We start from the raw sequence: 12,172 nt of genomic DNA on the forward strand, positions 1-12,172 counted from the left end.
GTCCCCGGGATGGAAGCGGAGTTCCAGCTCCGCCTGACTCCGCGTCTGGCCCCCAGCCCCTCTGCAGCCCCCGTGCACACGCCGGGGCTTCTGTGTGCGGACGTGCATCCGGGAGACGTGCTTCCTGGGCTCCTTGTCTTCCTTCCCTCCCCACGTAAGCCTGGACGTTCTGCTTTCTTCTCCCGTTGCTTCCCTCCATGGGTAATGCTTGACAGTAAACTCGGGGGTGCTCGGCTGCGGCCCATTTTGTAGCACAAGCACCTGCCTTGGCCCTTCCCCACCCGTCCGCCTGCCTCGGGTCGCCCGCGCTCTGCGCACCCCCTCAGCAGGACTGTTCGGGGCGCTCGGTTCCGGAAGCACAGGCACTGCCCAGGCCGCACATGCTCCAGTGAGCTCTGTTGGGGGAACTAGGAGAGTAACAGTGAGAAAACCTAGTGTCCTTCCAGAGATCATGAAGCTTGCCTGTGGCTCCCTGAAGAGGAAATGAGGTGGAGTGGACAGGTGAGAAGGCGAATGTCCCTTGGGCATTCTGCTGCCATTAAGTAAAAGGCTGAGAGGTGGAATGGGGAGCGCTGTGTAGACCTTACCAGGTTCCCTGGGCTCGGTAAGCCGGCTCAGAAAATCACTGGTGGCGGGCTTGAGTGTAGCGAACGACAGCAACTGGCGTGAGAGGGTAGGAGCCCCTGTTTTGTCCGCTGTGACGGTGGTCTGATGGTTGCGTTTTAGTGTCCAAGTCTGACAGACACCGTGAAGTATTGATGGTATTTGCTAGGATCTGGGATCCCCTGCATGATGCTTCTGGAAGAGGAGGACGGATCTCAGGGTTAACCGCTGAACCTATGCAAGAGCGTGTGTGTGTCGTGCTGTCTTCTGTGTGAGTTTCTGAGATTCAGCTGCAGAAGAGCAGGGCCAGGTCGTCCTGACGCAGAGGTGCCCGAGCGTCTACACGGGTGTGAGGTCGCTCGGAGAGTGGGGAGGCTGTGGGACAAGATACCGCCCAGGTCGAGGGTGCTGTGGCAGCGAGGAAGCTGCTGACGGTAGAATGAACCCGCACAGAGCGAGTGATGTGACCCGGCGTGGGGACTTGCAGACGAGGTGACCGCTGTCGTGCAGGAGATAGGAAGGGGAAGTGGGAGCCGGCCGTGCTCAGGGCTGACTGTGGCTGCCGGGTCCCTTCCGTCACGGAGGCGGGAGCAGCCGTGCATGAGCTCTCGGACCAGTTACTCGTAATCGTCCTCGTCCACGAGCGTTCTTCAGAAATCGTCACAGAAAGAAGCCTGTGATGGTTGAGTCACGGGCAGTGGCTGTATCTGACCACCTTTGCCCGTAGCCAGGGCCAAGGACCGTGGTGCACGGGGGCGCCCCTCGTTCGCGGTCGTCTGTTCCCTGCGGTCCGCCGCGGTCCACAAGCAGCGACGTGGGTCGGGAGGTGAGCGGTAGCCTCACTTCCTCAGTGGGCGTCCGTCCCCTCAAGCCCTCCCCGCGCCGGGTGAGTACGGCACAGGGTGACATTTTTTAGTCTTTTATGCGGGTTTTCGTTAATCTCTGGGCCTGACCTACCCGTTAAGCTCTGTCATGGGTCCGCACGGAGCGGAAGAACCGCGGCTCACGAAGGCTCGGTGCGCTCGGTGGCAGGCGTTTCCCGGGCTCTTGGAACCGAGGTCTCACGGACGCGAGGGGCTCGCCCCGAGTGTGCCCACCTTCCGTGCTGCCGAGGGGCGCTGCGGTCCCCCCGTCCGGGCGGGCTTCTGCTTCTGGGGAGCGTCTTCTCCAGGAGTGCAGCCGGCTCACTGCTTCTGCTTCTCCGGAAGTCCCGTTCCCTTGCCACCGTGTCCGCGGCGGCTTTTCCTGTCTTTCCTGGGCTCCGCTTTCCTGGGCTTCCTTCCTCGGGCCGGCGCACCTCCGACGCTTGCCTTCCGCAGCCGCCTCCCCTGCGAGGGTAGCGTCCGTTGAGTTCATTGTGGTGACCACAGTGTTCACTTCCGGGAAGTGTGTCCTTTTTTCCAGGCGTCTCATCGTTTTTTTTCTTCCGTCCTCTTTATGCTTCACTCTGCTTCTTCCGTTCCAGGCGTTTCCAGCGCACTTACTGCGTAGTCGCCTGCGTCGCCTGTTCCCAGGTTTTCAGTACTGATCTCCCTCGCGTGTCCCATCTGTTGACACTCTGGGCCGGTTCTTCGTGAGCTCATACTTTCTGGTTACAGATCTGGCTTTGGGGTTCGTGGGGGTGTACCCTGGCTTGCGGAAGTGTCCCTACAGAGGGAGGAACGTTGGCCTCCTGAGGGGCTCCTGGAGTTTCTGTTGCCCCAGGCAGAGCCTGGTGGGCCTCTGGGGCCTGGTGTGGATTGGGGCCCCCTCCCGTGGCTAGGGCTAGGCTCCGGGGTTTGTGCTCTCCCGTGCCCGAGTAGCCAGCCCACGGCCTTGCTGGTTCTCTGGGTCGGTGGGCAGGGGCTTTTAGGCTTCTCTTGGTCAGCCTGAAGGGTCCCCCAAAGGTCCCCCAACCTCAGTCCCCAGGGGCCCTCCCTGTCAGCGCCACTAGGGATTCCCTACCCCCTTTTCTGGTTTAGCACATTTGTTTCAGTTTTCTTGTTTTTGGTGTTTTTAGGCTATCGCGAGAAGGGGAAGATCTGCATCCTTTGGCCCCTGGGAGGGCGGCGTGGAATCTCGTCCTTGTGGTTTCCCTGCCGCTCAGTCACAGTGGACTGTGTCCGTGCTTAGCTCTCAGGTGCCCCAGATGGGATGCTGGTGTTTTTTTGATTTGTTTTCTTTTTTTTTAGGATACGGGGAAGGCTGAGTATTTTCTAAAGTTTCCCGTGCACATTTTTTGTCACGAGTGGCCGTGACTTCTTGTCTGGTACATCGCACTTCAACGTGTGTAGGTTTTGTTGTCCTTATTTTTCAGGGATGTGGGGGTAGGGAGAGAGTGCCAGAAGGCTCCCTGAGGCTGCACAGGAGTTCTCTGGTAAACCTGGGAACCCAGGCCCCTGCCGCTCTGCTGTGAGGAAGTGTCCCCTCCGGGCATGGCTGTCCTGAGAGCCTAGGCACTGGGATGCGTGTTGGGCAGGCCCTTGTGTGGCTGTTGGTGGGGACCCTGCCGAGCCCTTGGCCTCAGCCTCGTGGCGCTGGCGGATCCGGGCAGCAGCGTCCTGCCAGCTGGGGGCGGCGGCGGCGGCGGGGCGGCTTGCTTACACCGGGCGCCTTGCACTTGGCGGCACCGCAAGCCCCTCCTTACCTCAGGGCCCTCCGTCGGGAATGGCACAGGGTTTCGCGGGAGATGTTCGCAAGCTCTCCCATCCAGGTAGGTGCCGTGCAGCACCCGGCAGAGCTGTGGGCTCCCTGTCGTGAAGGGAGAAGAGACCCGGTGTTTGCACTCTGCCTGCATTGTCTGGCTCTCTGCTGTTCTCTCTGTATTTTTATATGATGTCAGGGCCTGAAACTTGTATTTTTTAAAAGATTTTATTTATTTATTTGACACAGAGAGATCACAAGTAGGCAGAGAGGCAGTCAGGGAGTGAGGAGGAAGCAAGTTTCCCGCTGAGCAGAGAGCCTGATGCGGGGCTCGATCCCAGGACCCTGAGATCATGACCCGAGCCGAAGGCAGCGGCTTAACCCACTGAGCCACCCAGGCGCCCCATGAAACTTCTTTTAAAGAAACTTCTTCTTTGTAGTTGTCCGAGTGAGTGAATCGAGCACTGTTGCCTGTGGTGTTGGCGGGCGTCTCAAGTGAAATGAGGCAGTTGGCAAGTGATTTGCTTTCACAGTTGAAGGCGGCTTCAAGGTAGCAGCGTGGGTGTTGGGAATTGTGGTCTCCGTGGCTGCCGTTCAGGCACCAGTGCTCTCCCCTTCCTTCTGTTTGTTTGTCCCCTAGATTACGGGTTTGAAAGATGAAGAGGCATCGTCAGAGTGAGCCAAGCCGGATTGTCTGTAGTTACACACCTGGCTGCAGACGGGCGATTGGGAAGGGAAGTGCGGTAGCTAGAGCGGATGCGCCGTCCCTAGGGGATCGGAAGGAACCCTTCTCTCACGGAGTCTCTTTTCCGTCCTGTGGCAGACAGCCGAATTCTTTCGACTGGGGTAGCACTGTTTGGTTCTTCATTTTCAACCATTTGGAAGCCCTTTACAGCGCAGCGTTGAAGGAAGGCTTCGGTGGACTGTTGTGCAGGAAGCGGGGCGCCCACAGTGTGTGTGTGTTAGGCTTTGGGGTTTCTGTCGCTAGGAAGGCCATGGCGGTACTGGACAGGCGGTTGGAATCCGGGGCCCGAGGCTTGGGGAGTGTTTGCGGGAGTGCCGTGGAGACTGTGCACGGGCAGGTGGAAGGATGCTGGGCACAGCCTCCCACCGGGCCAGCACGTGGATTTCTGCAGGGGAGCTGGGTGGGCACAGTACGGACGACCTCTCTTAGGATGCGCTTCTCAGGATTTCTCCTCGCACTTGCTCCCTGCCAGCCCCCGGAGCCTGGAGGAGGACCGGTGGGCAACACACACCATCCCCCCTGAGAGCTGTGTTCTCAGTTCACAGACGCTGCTCTGATAGCTGTCGCAGCGCGTTAAAGCGGGGCCACGCACCGATGCTTGCCTCCCTGCGGTCCTCAGGAGTGCGATCATGGGCCTCTCTGGGGCAGACGGTCTTAATTAAGGCTTCCTGGTGTCTTGTTTTCTGTCCCTGCTGGGCGTGGCTCTCCTTCTTCGCCTATCACTTGGAGGCAGATCCTACCGGTTCAGAGACACTTGTTTTCTGAGTGCTCTGGATTCCGGGGAGGGGGGGGGGTCGCCGACTTCGGCTCTGATTCTGTGCCCCTAGTATTTTGTCTTCACTATGCTCCTGAGTTGTGGGTGTAGCTCTGCTGGTGTTCTCTGACCTGCTGTCAGTGGTGAGCACAGTCTGTCAGATGTCGAGTCTGGATGGGGTGTGTGGAGTGAGCGATGTATGGGGCGGGGAAGCACTGGCTCCCTGACCTCAGAGAGCTGAGCATGACGGGGACAGACATGAGTCTCTGTTCAGCTTCCGTTTTCAGTGGGTCGTTTCAGCAGCGGCCCCGGACCCGTAGCTCTGGGCTCTATAGGGCTGGCGTGTTTGGGGGTTTGAGTGCTGGTCAGTAAAATTGTGTTACATTTTCATTTCAGAAAAGCCTGTGTCGCCCAAGTCAGGAGCGCTGAAGAGCCCTCCCAAAGGATTTGACACGACTGCCATTAACAAAAGCTATTACAATGTGGTGAGTAATTGCAATACCTGTTTTAAGAATAACTTGATATTTTTGAGTGTGTCCACCAGTCTGTGGTGGAACTACATAAGGCACGAGGGAGGGTGTAAAAGTGGCCCGTGACTGGCCGCACAGTCACAACCATCTAATGTTCTGCTGTCTTCTCTTCTCATCTCTCTCTTGTCATCTTCTGTTTCTGTTCCAGTATTTACGTAGAATTATGCCGTTTTGGTCACATCCTGTAGCATTCCCTCCTTCCCTTTCCAGTCTGCCAAGAGGAGATTGTGGAAAGGCTCACGATGTGTTTTAAAGCCATTACGGGCATCACGTGGCGTTTTACTTGTGTTAGAGGGGAGTGTGAGCGCTGGAGGTCAGTTACTGTGTGCGCTGGCGTGTCCCCTCGCGGAGTCTTTCCTGGGGTTGCCGCGCACATCCGTCAGACGGCGCGGGGTCACAGGAGAGTGTCTCCACGTACATAGGGTGAGCGTTTCAGAGTCTAAAGCCGCACTTGGAGCTGAGCAGTTCGGGTGGTCTAGTGGAGTCCTTCCTGGCCCCTCAGCCGCTCCGTGGACTGCAGAGACAGGAAGCGATCCTGTTGATTTGACAGCTCTTTGAACTGTGGCATGCATCGGTGTGCCAGGCCAGCGAAGCAAACTTTGTCACTGCAGATCAGTCTTACTTCGTGGAAAGTCTGCATCTGGGGTTTCTTCTCTGCTCCGCGTCTTCCAGAGAAAGTGTCCTGACTGGGGCTGTCCCTCCGAGGGCGCGAGCTGGTGCGTCTTTGCCCGGAGCGGCTCTGGGCTGGTGCTGCTGCGAGCGGTCCTGAGGGGCTCAGTGTCTGTGCGGCTGGTGGGAAGGCAGAGGACACGGGACGCTCGGCCGTGAGTCCGCATCCCTGGCGCGCTGAGCGCGCTGTCGGTGGGCCACGGACCTCACTGGGCGCCGTGAACTCGGGACGGTCGGTTCGTGGCTGCTCTGCACGGGCCTGGTGGGGGCAGCGGCTTATAGCCACGGGCAGAGGTGCAGCAGCCCCGTTCTCACGCATGGGTGCAGTTCATCGCTTCCTCTCCCCGCCCCCCACCCTCGTGTCCACGCTGCCTCTGCCTGGTTTCCCTTCCACGCTTCTGGGTCCGCAGCCTCCGTGCGATGCCCCAGCGGTCTCAGGTTGGTTTCTTCCCGTTGGCCGATGCCGGCTCCTCTGCTGAGCAGCCCTTCCTTTGAGTTTCAGCTGCTGCTCCTCGCGCTTCCCTTCTTTGCTCAGTGTCCCCGTTCCCCTGAGCATGGGCTACCGCGCTGCCTCCGCACCGATGGGGCGCCAGGCCTCCCCGGCACAGCCTGTACCCCGACTCGGGCGGCGCCCACCATTCCCGGTTGCGCTCTGCCCTCCGCTGTCCTGTTTGGTTCTTCGTTGGATGTTTGTTCTGGGAATGGGGCTCTGCGGAGAGCGTTGGTTTTCTGTGTGTGTCATGCTCCGTGCGTGGCTCTGTACGCAAGGCCGCAGTAAGAGTCGTCCTGTGGCTCTTCGGGTTTCACAGGACGAGGACTGTGGTGCTGCCTTTTCCTGTTGTGTTCGTATGTGGGACGTTGGTTTCTTTCCAGGGAAGGCTTCCTGTGGCGAGTACCAGTCCTACTGTGCCGTGGCGCTCTGAAGGCTGGCTCCGTGACCGCTGCTCCTGTTGATGGTCGAGATAAGACCAGAACCGGGGGGTACAAAGTGATTCTGGGGGACTTAAGACTGTCACGGGACATTCGTCCTGTTTCCTCTTCACGGAACTCCCGCTGCGCACATGGTCAGTGCACCTGGTGTCCGCCCGCTCTCTGACGCGCTCTTAATGTTTCTTTGTTTCCCTCTGTTCTTCAGACCGAATAATCTACTGTCCTTTTTGTTGGCTGATTCTTCCGCATTTCAGATCTAATGTTGAGCTCCTCTAGTGAATTTTTCACTTTATCACACCTTTCAGTTCATCATTTTCCATTTGCATTTGCTCAAATTTTCCATTTTTTAAAAAAGACTTATTTATAGTGAGCACGCAAGTCCGTGGAGGGGAGGGGCAGAGGGAGAGCGAGAACCTGAAGCAGACCCCGCTGAGTGTGGAGCTGGACACGTGGGGCTCGATCTCATGACCCAGAGACCACGACCTGAGCTGAAATCAAGAGTTGGACTCTTAACTGGCTGTGCCCCCCCAAGCGCCCCAATATGTTTATTTTTATAGTCGGCTACAGACTGTGTTTGTGTCCTCGTTTGACTTGACTCTTTGAGAGCAGGGTTAGCCGCAGTGAAATCGGGAGGATGACGGAGGAACCGCGGGCCTCCTGCCTCCAGATGTGCGCGGCTTCCCCCGTGCTCAGCATCTCCGGCGGCCTGATGGCGCTCCTTTTAGTGTAGGACAGTAACCCCCTGTCTGGATGGACCGGTTCATCCGTCGCCTGCTGGAGGACATGGCGCCTGCTTCCACGTGCCGGGAGCTGTGAGTAAAGACGCTGCAAACCTGCGTGTGTAGGTTTTTGTGTGCACGTGTTTTCTGTGCCTTTGGGTCGAAACCAAGGAGGATCTGTTGTTGGGTCGTGTGGTGAGAGCATGCTCCGTTCTGGAAGATGCTGTCATGCTGTCCTCCGGTGGGGCTCCCGTGGGCTGTCTTCACTGCGTCCGGTGCGTCCGTGGTTGGGGTTTGGCTGTGGGCGGGCTGTCTCCTTGTTGGTGACAAAGGACGGGGGCATCTTTTCACGTGCTGATTTGCCATTTGTGTGTTTTCTCTTGTAAGGTTTCTGTCCAGTTTTCTGTCCGCTGTACAGCTGGGCCATCTTGCTGAGTTGGACGAGTTCTTCGTGTTTCGGAGAGCAGTCTTTTACCGGACGTGTCACTCTCCCCCACGGCCCCTCTGGTGTAGTTCGGGGACAGCGTGTACCGGTGTCGCTTTTGTGGCGTTTATCCTGCTTGCTGTGTTCTGTGCTTCCTGGAGCCTGTGGCTTTGCTGTGCGGCACCAATGGTGGGAGTTCTCCGTCACCGCTGTTCAGTCCTTCTGTTCCGTCTCTGCCCACAGTCCGTCCTGTGTGTGTCACACCGGTGCTGTCCCATAGTCCTTGCGTGTTCCTTTGTGTTCTCCTGTGTCTTTCGGTCTTCAAGGGTTCCGTGAGGAGCTGGAGCACCCGCTTCTCCGGCGCGTCTTGTCTGCTCCCGCGACGGCCCCATGTGTTCTTCTCTCCCGCTGGTGTTTACCGTGTGCGGTCCTTACGCTTTCCGTCTCTTCGCAGGCCTCTCTTGCACGTGGCCGGCTTTATCCTCTAGTGCCCTTGGCACGTTCACGTCGTGATTTTCAGTCCCTGGTGGGACTGTTCCGCATCTCCGTTGGAAGCCCGGGGGCATTTTCCTCGGGTATTTTGGGAACGTGGCGAAACCGCTGGATGTGAGCTCCCTAGTGTCGTGGGGGCCGCTGCAGCTGGGTCTGCCTCGGAGCCGTTGCCTCGCAGCTTGTCTGCCCTGAGCCTTCAGCCGTCCATCAGTTCTGGTTCCTGTTTTCCAACCCAGCTGTCACCCCCAGGCCAGTTTCTGCTGAGGCCCTGGGCCCTAGCGAGTAGGGCTCTCGGTGTTTGCCTGTCGGCCTCGCCAGTCTTGGGGTTGGGGGTTTGCCTTGTGTCCTGTTCTCTCTCCCATGTGGATCCGAGACATGGCGATGTTTTCAGTCTGTTCATATTTTTTACCTGGTAGGATGGAGTGATGATTTCTACCCAGAAACGGGCAGACTGGGAAGTCCTTTGTGAGCATACGGAGAGCCGCTGTGTGGAAGCCTTTACGGACTGTGCCCCGTGTTGGGTCCCCTCAGCCTATTTCCTTGCAAGGCCTGGTTTTTATGCATGGGTCACGTTCTTGGTTCTTCGTGTATCTTGTACATTTTCACTAAAAATTGAACACTTTAGATTTTAGTAATTCTGGATTCTGAATTCTCCTACTCCCAGGATTGGTTGTTCCTTTTGTTTGCTGACTGACTTTGACTACGTCCTCACGGGCACTGAAGGTTATTTCTGTTAAAGCTTGGCTTCCTAGTGGTCATCGTCAGAGCTGCACAGCTTAGTGTGTGGCCCAGGGTGCTCAGAGATTGTGCTGGACAGCCTTCCGCGCTCTGCCAGCGGGTCTGGATGTGGTTGACGAGCGCGGTGGGCGGACAGGAGGCTTTTTAGAACCCAAAAGCAATGAATGAAAACAGAAAATACCGAGATTGATTAGGCTTCATAAAAGTTCAATAAATTCTTTGCCTTCGAACAGTGGAAGCCAAATTACAAGTTAATTGGAACATTTGTAGCAGTTACAGCAACAGAAGGTTATCCTTGAGGATTGAGGAGCTCATTAATGCATGTGCATTTGGGTTAGTGGATAAACACGAGAGAATGAGAGCAGTGTAGCCCTGGAAACGGTGGTGGTGGTGGTGGGCTTGTTTGGCCTGCTGCGACAGCGCCCTGGGCTGGCGGACTCCTCCCAGTACGGAGGCTGAGGGTCCGAGATGAGAGTGCCAGCCTGCTGGGGGTTTGGGTGGCTCCCCTCTTCCTGGCTGACAGAGGGCTGCCTTTGGTCAGATCTTCACGTGGCTGAGAGACAGAGCCGGCCTCTTCGTCCCCTGGGTCTGCTTCGTCCCCTTATGTATACTGCCCAGAGGCCCCATCTCCAAGGGCCACCACATTGGGGATTTCTGGATGCCCCAGACATGCACATTTTGGGAGGACACAGACGTTATTGACAGCACTCTGACGGTGTGGTTAAGCTTTCATAAAAATTTTGGTAGCAGCCGTGTACGTATCTGACGAGCAGAGGTTTGAGAGAACCGCCGCTCTGACGGGTGGACACGTCAGTCCACGGTGCTGCTCGGGAGCTCGGGGTGTAGACTTCTGAGAACCGTCAAGCCCCGTGATGCAGTAATGCTGGAGGAATGAGCTAAAATGCGTTTAATGATGTTTGTGTGAAGGTGGTTTTAGTTTAGTTTGTTTTTTAAGGATTTATTTATTTTAGGAAATGAGAGCGGGGTGGGGGCGGGGGGGGAGTTCTAAGTAGACTCGCCCCCACCCCAGCCTGAGTGTGGAGCCCAGTGTGGGCCTGGGTCCCATGACCCCGAGATCACGACCTGAGCTGAAGTCAGGAGGCGGACATTTGACTGACCGAGCCACCTGGTGCCCCTGTGCCGACGTGTCTCAGTGGGGGCTGGAGCGGGCCAAGTGTGTGGCAGCACCAGAACGACTCTCAGCCAGTGGCACGCACGTCCACAGTCACCGACAATGCACGTGAAGCTTTAAAGAACAGGTAAAGTACGTGTTTGCGTGCAGTAAGCAGAGTATGAAATCTGTGTCCTAGGACTTAGTCATGGAGAACTGTTGACCGAGGAGATAGAAGCGTGCGGGAGCGTGGCTTCTCGGGAGTGGCAGACTTCGCCACTTGCCCGTGCAAGCCGCGGTGGCTTTGGAGGGTGACTCTAGCGCCAGAGGCCAGACTGTTGGAGTCAGAAGCGGGCGTCAGACTTGAGAGCCGCCATGGAAGAAGTCCCAGATACTGGAGAAACGGACTTGGCCGTTTTCCGTGACCAAGCCAGCCCCCACTGTTGTCTGTTCCAGCGGGAAGAGGGCGGTTGTCTGCGTCCTAGATCAGCGCACGATCGGGAGAGCCCTTGCTTCGGCTGGCAGAGCTCGGGGGCGCCGGCCCGGCCCGCGAGTCGTGTCTGTGCCCTTCGGGACAGTGGGCGGGCCTGGGGGAGGCCCCCTCGCTGCCTGCACGGGCACTTCATTGACAGAGGAACTTGGGAATGCTGGCCTTGGCCTTGTTGTGTTGGCTTTAGGGAGCCTGGTGAGGCGCTCGGCCTTGAGGAGGTTTTCAGGGCTGTTAGGGAGAGCGTGTAGAAAAGCACCTGGGCCTTCGGCATCATTGAGGTCCCCATGCTGCTGTGTTTGCAAACAGGTGTCCCCGTGAGGGTTGCCTGGGGGGGCCGCAGTCCAGGTGCCAGGAAGTGTCTTTGAGACTTGCCTGAGCGTGGTGGGTTTTAGGGGTGGGAGCACGTGAGCCGCACGTGCAGGGCGTGACAGCCTCTTTCCAGCAGAGCCCAGGGAAGCCCCCAGGGAGGGAGGGCTCCGGAGGTGGGTCCTCTAGGGGCTGAGGTGTTTCCTCAGTCATCGGTAGAGAGGGAGGTGTCTTAAGTATGTGCGTCTGGGGAGACAGGGCCTCAGGGCCTTACGCGGTCCGTGGCGCTGGCTCACTTTTCCGGTTCTCTTGCACGCTTTTATCGCAGGCATCGTGCCGGTTTCTTCACGTACAGGAGCAGCAGGTAGGGAACGACTTGGAGCCAGGGCTTGTGAAAAGGCAGGGTAGCTTTTGCCCCTGCAACGTTGCAGTCACGACAGGTAGCGGTGACTGGTTCTAATAAATGTGCGGTATCGGGGCACATGTTTCATAAGACGCTCTAGCGACTTTCTTCACTGGACCTTCACTGTGTCCAGAGAAGCCGCCTCTCTCTTTCCTCCTGGCTCCTTGCGTTGCCTGAGGCCTCTGCGTCCTGGGCCCAGGGGAGACGGGAGACGGGAGACCGCCAGCCCAGCATCTTGTGCTCCCACTGGCCGGCACCGACCCCGAGCCCTCGTTTTGCTGCTTCTCCTTTTCCCGTCGCTTCCTAAGATCAACCTGCACCTTCGTGGCTTTTCAGCCCTTAAACTCACGACGCGGGAGTATTAGGGTGAGCGGCCACACGGGGGTCCGGGTTTGGGTGGAAGGCTGCAGCGGGTGGTTTGTGGATCTCTTCTGCTTCAGGTCAGGGAGCCGACACTCTCGAGTGTCCCAACCCTGTCAACAACCACCCCCCCCACCCCGCTGAGGCTGGCTCCGCTGGTGACCTGTGTTGTAGGTGACCCGGAGCTTGGGCTGGAGCTGTTGCACAGCAAACCTTTGGCATTTGGAAGGAATCTTTCCTAAGACCTTGCAAATCCCCACATTTGGAAATAGAGTA

At 57.7% G+C, this 12,172-nt stretch overlaps 1 protein-coding gene across 5 annotated transcripts in view; it reads left to right on the forward strand.

Moving 5' to 3' along the window:
* ARHGEF7 (Rho guanine nucleotide exchange factor 7) overlaps positions 1–12,172 on the forward strand; it is a 122,229-nt gene that overhangs the window by 68,812 nt on the left and 41,245 nt on the right. For 4 of the 5 annotated variants that reach the window (XM_045978327.1, XM_045978324.1, XM_045978325.1 and 1 more), the window contains one exon: positions 5,121–5,209. The exons of the other annotated variant lie outside the window; for it this stretch is intronic. In XM_045978327.1, the coding sequence (XP_045834283.1) occupies positions 5,121–5,209 (89 nt within the window). The remainder of the gene's footprint in view (positions 1–5,120; positions 5,210–12,172) is intronic. 5 annotated transcript variants of the gene reach the window in all.

Source organism: Meles meles, chromosome 14, assembly GCF_922984935.1.
Source record: "Meles meles chromosome 14, mMelMel3.1 paternal haplotype, whole genome shotgun sequence".
NCBI classification, from domain to species: domain Eukaryota; kingdom Metazoa; phylum Chordata; class Mammalia; order Carnivora; family Mustelidae; genus Meles; species Meles meles.